Source organism: Callorhinus ursinus, unplaced genomic scaffold (genome assembly GCF_003265705.2).
Source record: "Callorhinus ursinus isolate GAN/ISIS: 27379988/994484 unplaced genomic scaffold, GSC_fseal_2.0 scaffold12, whole genome shotgun sequence".
Taxonomy (NCBI): Eukaryota; Metazoa; Chordata; class Mammalia; order Carnivora; family Otariidae; genus Callorhinus; species Callorhinus ursinus.
This window is the reverse complement of record NW_027397074.1, coordinates 37284259-37295133: the sequence shown is the minus strand read 5'-3', so window position 1 is coordinate 37295133 and position 10875 is coordinate 37284259. Positions and strand designations below refer to the sequence as shown.

Sequence of the window (10875 nt, the reverse complement as noted above, 5' to 3'; positions counted from 1 at the left end):
GATTTTATTTATTTATTTGAGAGGGAGAGAATGAGAGATAGCACGAGAGCGAAGAGGGTCAGAGGGAGAAGCAGACTCCCCACTGAGCAGGGAGCCCGATGCGGGACTCGATCCCGGGACTCCAGGATCATGACCTGAGCCGAAGGCAGTCGCTTAACCAACTGAGCCACCCAGGCGCCCAATAATAAAACTAACTCTTATTTTAAGTAAGTAAGTGTTCATACACAAATATGCCTGTAATTCTGCAAAACCTAAAGCTTGGAATAATGAAATCTTCCAGATGGATCATGTGAGGCATTTCACTTACTGGTAAATTGGAAGATAACTATGTAATTGTGACAGAAATTTTACATTGTAATCCTCCCTATCCCCCTAATAAAGGGATATAACTGAATTTTGGGAAGCACTGGATATTCATTAAAAGAAATATTAAGAGAGAGATTATGAGAAAGTCCTATGGTCTGAAGAATAGGACTTGCTCAAAGTGCTTTAATATGTGTCACAAAATGCTGGAAGCTCCAAGGTAAAATCATTCAGCTTCAATTACATCTCTCTCTTTACTAAAATCTTTCAATTTAGTTAGTTGGATAATTTTTCTCTCTTGGAATATATTCCCAATTTTATAGCCGAAGTTGACAGGAAAACAGATTCATTTTGTAGGAAACTGCTTTACAAACACATGGGTCAGAACATTTTTACAAAGGAGAGAAGCAGGCATTATCTCACATGAGTTTAGCAAATTTTGTTTCCTTTAAAAAATCTGAAGAGAAGATGTTGTGTACATAGAACATGTCTGTACTTGAATAGCGTGATTCTAGATATTGATACATGTAACAAAAGAGATCAAAGCATGCCAAATAATTACTAAGTACTTTCTTTGCATTACACAAAGATAAAATATGTGCTAACTCCAACAGCATCACTGCACTGACTGTGCATTTACTAATTTAAAATATATATCTCGATTTCTCAGGAGTTCTTGATGAGTTCCCTGTTCCTTTATTTTCCCATTGTGCAGGACCACTATCAGATCTGCATTCTGTATTGTGGAGAGTCTGTGAGCAACCACTAGGCAAGTCCTCCCCTTTCTGGCCTTATTGAGGGCATACTGAACCACCTGGAAGAGAAAAGGACCTGTGATTGCTAGCTTGACTTAGATGCTAATAAACTTACCCAAATCAAATTGGTAAAGGTAATCTAGTAACATTCTTTGTGTATTTGCTTATCCCCAAAAGCAACTGCCCTGCTTTGTGAAATACTCACCATACTCAATAGAAATCTAGAAAAAGTAATTATAGACACATTTAGACTTCTAAATAGAAAAGCTTTTGTGATAATAAAAATGAGGTGGTTGTCTGTATGTAACTAGGTGGTTCCAAACTGAAGAGTCAGAAAGTAGTATTTCCACACCTAAGTAGAATGTCTAATTTACTTACTTCATTTCTTCTCATAGTATTTATTTATTTATTTTGGTAGAATTTAGCTATAAAATTATTCTGGCTAAAGTCTCAGCTATGATGGGTTATAAGGTACAGGAGAAATGAGAGTGGAGGCTGAAAACCAATATTTGTTGAATATATAAAATATTCATCCCAATGATGGATATCTAATTTAAGTCCCTGCAATAACCCCATAAGGTAGGGGATATTTTTTTTTTGTGATGAATAAACTGAGATTCGAAAAGTCCAGGTCACTTGACCAAGGTCATACCGCTAGTAATTGATGAATCCAGGATTACAGCTCAGGTATGTTTGATTCAAAAAATCATGTTTTTTCTTTCATTAACACACTGTCTCCTTAGAAGTCAAGAATGATAATCATTTACAAATAGCAATTGTGTGATGTTTAATCACATAAGCTCTAAGATCAGACACCCTCTATTAAAATTCAGGGAAGTTACTTAACTTTTCTAAGCCTTAGTATGCTAACCTATAAAACGCACATGGCTAATAAAACAAACTAATTCATCAAGTTGTGAGGATTGAGATAATAGCATATAACGGGCACTTGGTAAATTACCAATGTTCATTTAACAAATAAGTGCCTACTGTGTGCAAGAAACCATTAGAGCACAAGGACATAGCAAAATTAAACATCTGAAGGAGCCTGCAGTGTAGGTCTATTGTCAGTCTCTTTTTTCCCTTGTTTTCTTCTCAAACAGAGCTAACTGTCTATAGAAGATGGAGTAACTAGCAGGCTCTGACACTGCAGTGTAGATTACTCTTTTATGCATGCAGATTGCCTTATTAATTTGTTTGGTATCATAAACATAATGATAAATAGGAAAGTTATTTTTCTTGGGCTTTTTCCTTGACTGGAGAAACATTTCAAGAATTGGGCCTTTCTGATAAATCAAGTGAGAAAACATTTCTAGAACATAAGATGCCCTGTGTCCCAAACTCCCTCCCACCTACCCACCAGTCTCTATCTTTTTTTTTTTAAAGGCCAAAACCTTAATTAGAACTTTGTGACCCTATGATTACAATTCTCTCCAGGTCTTTCTTGCCCCAAACTGACCTTGATTTCTTCCACAATACTCCACTCTTTTATTTGATATAATATTCTGAGATGAAATAAGAGAAAGTTACCTTTTCATTCTCATTATCAAGGGCTGAAGTGGCCTCATCCAACAGTAAAATTTTTGGTTTCCGGAGAAGAGCCCTTGCGATAGCTAGTCTTTGTTTCTGGCCTCCAGAAAGCAGTGTTCCTTTGAGTCCAACTTGTGTGTTGTATTTCTATTACAGGAACATGCAATTAAGAAAGCAAGGCTTGGTTATTTAAATTAGCATGGCAACTGTGGGCGAGAACCATCTAAATATTTCAAATTTTGCTACTCTTGAAAATTTGTGTCCCAACAAGTGCTGAAATCTATTCTTGAGCTCTGTTGCAAATAAACGCTAAACCAGCAGTAAACACTACCATCTCATTTACATATCTACACAGATCAACAAACAGCAGACCTTTGCCATTAGGCTTCTACAAAGGGATTGTTTGAATTAAAGCATAAGAAAAAAATTACTGGCGAATATTCCCAGTAAACACAAATCTTTTTGCATTAAATTCTATTACCTTCTATTTTCAGGTCAAAATGATTTAAAGTATATAAAAACAAGGAAATCATTGGGTTTCTTCACTCTGGCTCTCACCAGACTCTAGGGGCACATCTCTCCAGGGACTGGGATCCTGTTCTCCGTCCCGCAGGTATCTTCCTAGCAGTAAATTAGGTTGGTGTCTGTAGACAGTCCGTTCATCTTTTCAGGCCATAATAGTGACATTTAGCACTCCCAATGTTTCCGTGGCCCTCCTACTTACTAGTGACCTTTTCTCCAGTGTTTTCCTCCACAGAAGAATAAAGAAACTGCTGGAGGAGTATCCTGAAGCTGTTGTAGTCTGCTAAATCATGACCAGTCAGTTCAGTTGGTACAAGCAGGCTCCCACTTGCCTTCTAGATTGTCCCATTGACTCTACTTCCCTCCAAGGTTTCACACTGCTTTCTAGTACCCCTTGACAATTGTCTAACAAATATATACTATTGATATCTAGACAAGAATGTGTGGATGGATTGATTCCACTGGGAAAGCAAGTCTAAGTATACAACCTTGTAAAGGTGGATCCTGTAGCAGCATCATAGAGAAGATGCAGCATGTGATTAATATGCTGTTTGTCTTAGTGACTTAGAGAAGCTTGAATTAATTGCCTTTCCCTCCACATCTGACTGCCTTCAAGGGGTACCATTTGGGCGGAGTGGGTATCGAGAGAGCCTGTCACACAGCCTTATGATAAATGTGTCTACTTCACCTCAGAGTTCATTTTTCAATTTAAAATGCACAGTTGTTTGCTTTATATAAAACAATGGTGTCTGAGTTACTAAAGACCAGTAAAAGTGTCTTCTCTGAAGTGAATGCTCTCCAAAAAAAACAGACTTTTATCTCCTCTGTGCTTTTATCTAGGACTGCCAGCACACTGGGCCCCTTCCTTCTAAAATACATTTTATTAAATTTGGAATCACGGGGCAGGATAATCAGATAAAACTATGTCATTCATTTCCACACACCACAAAGTTCCCGTCCAAATTAGAGAATCCAACCCTAAACCAAAAACTGAGAGAGGATTGGGTGGAAATGATAATGGTTTATAGCTCTTCCTGCCAGTCTAGCTTAAATTGTACATGGGTTGTTCTAGTGTAGCTGAAGAAGATAACAATACTAGCTTAGAAATCACTTTGCATTTCTTGGCCTTCTCTGGATTGCAGGAAGATCTTAGCATCAAGAATGAATTGGATGAAGATTAAATTCAGATGTTTTTGTCCATCATTAAGCAGAACAGATTATAAATGTCAATGTACACATTGTCTCAATACCAACCTAAAAACATTTGCAGATACTTAGAGTGAAGGTTTTCATTTTTTAATGAAGAATCACAGGGGCACCTGGGTGGCTCAGTCAGTTAAGCGTCTGCCTTCAGCTTGGGTCATGATCCTGGAGTCTTGGGATCCAGCCCAGCATTGGGCTCCCTGCTCAGTGGACAGCCTGCTTCTCCCTCTGCCCCTCCCCCTGCTCATGCTCATGTGCCCTCTTTCAAATAAATAAATGAATAAAAGCTTTAAAAAAAAGAACTACAGAGTTTCATTTTCCTGTTTAAATATTTTATTTATTTTTATGAGAAAGAGAGAGAGCGCACAAGCAGAGGAAGTAGCAGCAGAAGTCTGCAGTAGCAGAAGTAGAGGGAGAGGGAGAAGCAGGCTCCCCGCTGAGCAGGGAGTCTGACTCAACTCAGGAGGGCTCCATCCCAGTCCCCTGAGATCATGACCTGAGCCAATGCTTAACCAATTGAGCCACCCAGGCGCCCCTCATTCTGCTGTTTAAACTGAAAATCTATATCAATTTTCTGGCAAACACTGGGATGGATGGTGAGTGTCCTGAAATATGCAACCTGTTTATGACATGCTTAAGGAATAATGACTCCTCAATATGAACCTGGGGCTAAAAGCCAATTGGGTTCTGGAGAGAACATCAGAAAATCTAATCCTAAACCAACTGTATTCTAGAGAATCCCTGCAAACCCTGGAGAGAAATTTAGGGTAGTTTCAGTGGTTGAAGTCTTATTCAAGGAGCCATGATGTATCCTGACTGAGAGCTGCATCTATACCTGGTAAATTTCTCAGAGGATCCTCAAGACCAAGGTGGTGTTGCTTCAACTCCCCTCCTAGGCAGGTATTTCTGGATGTCTGCAGGTCATCTCCATGGTATATAGTATAGATGTTACCCTTAGCATTCTCCAAATTGATGCCTTGCTATTCACCCTCTGAGTTTGAGTTGCCAGTCAGGTCCACAATCCCTTACCAGAAACGCTTAGGTCTATATCTGCTTAAGAATTCTTTTTTGGGGGGCGCCTGTATGGCTCACTTAGTTAAGCTTCTGACTCTTGATTTCGGCTCAGGTTATGATCTCAGGGTTGTGAGATCGAGCCCCTTGTTGGGCTCTGTGCTTAAGATTCTCTCTCCTGCTCTGCCCCTCCCTTCCGCTCTCTCTCTCTCAAAAAAAAAAAAAAAAAAAAAAAAACAACCTGTTTGACGTTATTTATTTTGTAATCTCTATACCCAGTGTGGGGCTTGAACTCACAACCCTGAGATCAAGAGTCACATGCTCTACCAACTGAGCCAGCCAAGTGCCCCTTTTTTGTTTGACTTTAGAAGAAAATATACCACAAATTGTATATACTATAATATATATTTAGTATGTGATATATAATAACACCCCCAGAAGTTCTGGGGAAGCAAGTGGTAATCAAACATATGAATATTTGTACAGAAATATTTGATTATTCATTCTAAGTAGGATTAATAAAGACTATATATGGCTTCACAACATTTTGGCCACAAAATAAGTTTGCACCAAACATACAAAATTTGTGTGTAAGGGATGGAGTTTAACAGCTTTTGGAAATTGGAACTGGAGAACAGAAAATGTGGACCTGCATTGCTCTCATCCAGAATGTTGTAAAGCACCAGGGCATGTCCTTTTAATGCCAATCTCTGCCATTACCACAAAGGCCACAGTGCCTCCTGGATGAGCAAACAAGAGGCTGAATTTCAGCAGCAATTTTTTGCTTTAAAATTTGATCACATTATTTCTTTGCCTAAAACTGTCTAGTGGTTTCCTATTTCCAATAAGACAGAGTCCAAACTTCTTAGCCTAATATATCAGAAACTTCACATTTAGTCTCTGGTCATGTTTTGGCCTCTTCTCAATTCCCCAATTTATGCCTTATGCTCAGGATTTTAAATTTATTTCCTTCCAAACACCTGAAACTCTTTCACATGTATATGTTTCCATGTGAGCTTATTCTGTCTTCTAAGTATGGATTTGTCTCCTCTCTGCCTGGGGAACTCCTACTCATTCTTCAAAATCTGGTTTAAAACAACATCTTCTGTGTGATTTTCTCTGAGCTCCTAAAGAATTTGTCATTCCTTTCTTTGTAAGCTCATCACACACTCTGTGTGCTTTTATTCCAGCAGGCTGTCCAGTGTATCATGCACTTTCTTGCTCACTTTTCACAGACATTCCTGAGCCACGTCTTGGTAATTCCACTTTTCCAATATCTTTTAAATCCTTTTCCTTGTTTTATTTCACTTTATAATTACTAATTCAGGCACTCATAACATTGGAAATAGCTCCTAAATCATCTCCCAACTCCCTCTCTTTTCCTCACTACAACAAATGATCATTTACATTGCTGCTAGATGTGATGTCCGATGTCCTATTCCAAAATGATATTTTGGCACCAGATTTCTTTATGGTTCTACATATTTTTTTTTCGGTAATGGTGATATGAAGGTAAACTAAAGTTAAAAACGCTGAGAAACAAGTCATTCTTTCTTTTAGGAAATAACATCATCTTGGTTTCCAAAGTTTATTGAAAAAAGCACACTGAGTCTCTGCAAAATGTAGTTTTGGGTAAATCTGGGAAATAGGACAACAAAAATAATGAAAGATAACAAACAATTTAAAAGTCAAATGTTATGAATATGTGGTAGGTGACAGGAGTGGTGGGGACTCTTCTAAGTAAGGTGGCCATGGAGGGTCTTGGCAAAGATGATATTTCAAGGAGCTCGAAAGTTAAGGAGCTGGCTCTGCAAAGAGCCAGAAGAAGGGCGGTGCTGGCTGAAGAAACATTTACAGCAAGTGTAAATGTCCTGAGGTAGGGAAAAACTTGGTGTGTTCATGAGACAGAAAAGAGGACAGTGTGGCTGGAGGAGAATGAGCATATGGTAAGGAAGGAACTGGAGAGGCAAGCAGGACCAGATCACAGAAAGCTTTGCCAGCCACATAAGAAATTTGAACATTATTCTAAGTGCAAAGGGATGCCATTAGGAAGTTTTAAACAGGAAGGGACAGAATCTAATTTATGTTTTTAAAAGATCCCCCTAGTTAGCGTGAGGAAGAAGAATTACAATGGGGCAGACCGGCAGCAGGAAGATAGACTAAGATGCTACTGGAGTGGTCCAGGGGTGGGGGGATGATGGTGGTGTAGACATGAGTAGAGTGTATATGGATAAAAGGTAAAGAATCAAATCAATCAAATCAATTAATATTCAGCGAATACAGTTTGGTTTTGGAAAAACTAGTCCCAGAAACATCTCAATCTTTGCTTTTTACATATAACTTTATATTAGATGCTAGCAATAAATAAATTGTATAATTCAAGTAGCACATAAAAGCACTTAGGCTTACGTGGCAGCTTTGTAATTCAAGATTTCAGATATTTTTCTTACCTCAGGGAGACCCTCAATAAAAGAATGAATATTTGCTGCATTTGCTACTTCTTTTATTTCATCTAATGGCACAACTCGGCTGTTATCACCATAGGCAATGTTGTCAGCAATGCTACAGTTGAAGAGTACAGGCTCTTGAGAAACAGTTGCTATTTGGGAACGGAGCCATTGTACATTCAATTCCTTTGCATCCACACCATCAAAGAGCTGCCAAAAGCAAAATGGAGAATGGTATGTGAAGATCCAATAACTGTATCATGTTACAGTTCACTATATTCAAACATATACAAATTATAACAAGAAGGGTAGGAATTCAAGCTACCTCACAGTAAAATGCTATCCAAGGATGGATCGTAAATCGTACTGTACAGAAGCAGAGTGTAACTGACTAAAATGCCAACTCCTAAACTTACTTGACATTTCTACGAACAGCCACATAGTCTAGAGACTTGCCTGGAGTAAAGTCTAGAGTAAAGCCTGGTGCTTTGTGCTGAAGTCAGATGGAAAATGAACAACCTCTACTGTAATAGGACCCCACTTTATTAAAGCCCAGAGACAGAAGGTGTAGACTGATATAATAGTCCACATATAGAGGTATGTCACTTTGTACACAACCATGCTTATTCACATGAACATATAACAACATTCAACTGGCATTTGATGAGGATACCTACTAGCTGATGGGGACTCTTCAGCTATCAGGGAAATAGTGGTAAGCAAGACAAAGCTCTTGCCCTCCTGCAGCTTATATTCTAGTGGAGACAGGCAGGCAATAAACACACTAACAAATAAGCAACTCAAAAAAGAAAGTGTTATGAAAACAGGATAATGGGATTGAGAGTGACTGAGGATGTGGGGAGGAAGTGGGAAGCAGGTTGGTGAATGTGTTATTTTCTACAGAGTAATCTAAGAAACCCTACCTAAGGAAGTAGCATTTAGATTGAGACTTGAATGATAAGGAATCAGCAAAGAGGTTAGAGCGAGAAAATTCCAATCAGGGAAACAGCAAGAATGAAGGCCATTAAGTGAGTTTAAAGAACACAAAGAAGCCAGTGAGACAACACACAGTATCTAAGGTGGGGAGTTTGGAGAGAGAGGCAGGAACCAGATCATGAAGGACCATGATTGATGGAATGGACTCTGTTTTATTCTAACTGTGGTAGGAAATCATTGGAAGGTTTAAAGGAGGGATGTGCTATGTTATGTGCAAATAGATGATTGTTACCTAATTTTGGACTAAGTGTTAACTCAGTGTTACCACTGGTAACAGGGAGCCATTCTGGACCATTTTGTTTTGCAAATAGTCATTGAGAATCTGTGATGGGGGGAAAAAAAAACACCCTGTAAACTGCAGGAGAATGAGGATGAATATGACAGTCTTTGACTTTCAGGGGCTTAGGATTTTTTGTGGGGAGGTGGAGGCAGAACAGGATGGCGTGTGTGTGTGTGTATGTGATATGGTGCTGGTTGGGGGGAGAGGATATTGAAAACCTGAATGTAAGGAAGAGTAAGAAAGGTGCCAGGTGAGAAAAAGTCACTGGGATTCTAAGGAGAAAGAGGCTGCATCTTTTCTGAGATCAGGATGCAGGACTTAACGGAGCTGATTTAGGTAAGCCCTAACCATGCTTAAAAGTTTGAGAGTTGGTGGGCGGAGAAGGCCAGTGGGAGTAGTAGGAAGCCTGAATCAGGGCGGCAGAGGACATTGATCTCTGTCTTAAACCAAGAGGATAAAGAAAGAGCCTAGATACAGATATCGGAACCCTCCTCTACAAGAATTCCGTATCTTGTAAGATCAAATTTCTTTTTTTCTTAAAATTTCTCATTTGTAGACTTAATTTTTTTTAAATTTTTAAAAAAATTTGAGTCTAGTTGACACCCAATGTCACATTAGTTTCAGGTGTGCAATATAGTGATTCCACTTCTCTATACATTATGCCGTGCTCACCACAAGTGTAGCTACCATCTGTCACCATTCAAGGCTAGTACAGTATTACCGGCCATATTTCCTACGTTGTGCCCTTTATTCTTGTGACTTATTCATTCCATAACTGGAAGCCTCTATCTCCCACATACCCCGCTTCATCCATTCTACCCATCCCCCTCCTTCCCTCTGGCTACTATCTGTTTGTTCCTCTGTGTTTATAGGTCTAATTCTGCTAGTTTATTTGTTTATTCATTTGTTTTGTTTTTTAGATTTCACATATGAGTGAAATCATATGGTATTTGTCTTTCTCAGTCTGACTTACTTCACTTAACATAATACACTCTAGGTCCATCCATGTTGTCACAAATAGCAAGATCTCATCTTTTTTTATGGCTGAGTTATATTCCATTGCATATATATATATATATATATATATATATATTATCACGTCTTCCTTATCCATTTGTCTATCAATGGACACTTAGTTTGCTTCCATATCTTGGTATTATAAATAATGCTGCAATAAACACAGTGGTGCACATATCTTTTCAAATTAGTGTTTTCATTTTCTTTGGGTAAATATCCAGTAGTGGAATTATTGGATCATATGGTATTTCTATTTATAATTTTTTGGGGGACCTTCATATTCTTTTCCACAGTGGCTATATCAATTTACATCCCTACCAACAGTGCATGAGGGTTCATTTTCCTCCACATTCTTGCCAACATGTTATTTTTTATCTTTTTGATTCTAGTCATTCTGACAGGTATAAGGTGATATCTCATTGTGGTTTTAATTTACATTTCCCTGATGACTAGTGATGTTGACCACCTTTTTAATGTGTTGTTGGCTATCTGTATGTCTTTGGAAAAATATCTCTTCAGGTCCTCTGCCCATTTTTAAATTGGATTTTTTTTTTCTTTTTGGTATCGAGTTGTAGAAGTTCTTTATATATTTTGGACATTAACCCTTTACTGGAGATATTATTTGCAAATATCTTCTCCCATTCAGTAGGCTGCCTTTTTATTTTGTTGTTTTCCTTCACTGTGCAAAAGCTTATTTTGATGTAGTCCCAAGAGTTTATTTTTGCTTTCATTTCCCTTGCCTTAGATGATATATTTACAAAAATGTTGGCTATAGCCAATGTCAGAGAAATTACTGCCTCTGTTCTCTTCT

General features: G+C 38.4%; 1 protein-coding gene across 5 annotated transcripts in view; it reads right to left on the bottom strand.

Annotated features, from left to right (window-relative positions):
• Positions 1-239: 239 nt before the first annotated feature.
• ABCB5 (ATP binding cassette subfamily B member 5) overlaps positions 240-10875 on the bottom strand; it is a 118270-nt gene continuing 107634 nt past the window's right edge. For all 5 annotated transcript variants that reach the window (XM_025873293.2, XM_073898574.1, XM_073898576.1 and 2 more), the window contains 3 exons: positions 7775-7981; positions 2589-2735; positions 240-1117 (listed from right to left, as the gene is read on the bottom strand). In XM_025873293.2, coding sequence (XP_025729078.1) covers positions 920-1117; positions 2589-2735; positions 7775-7981 — 552 coding nt within the window. In that variant the 3' untranslated portion in view covers positions 240-919. The remainder of the gene's footprint in view (positions 1118-2588; positions 2736-7774; positions 7982-10875) is intronic.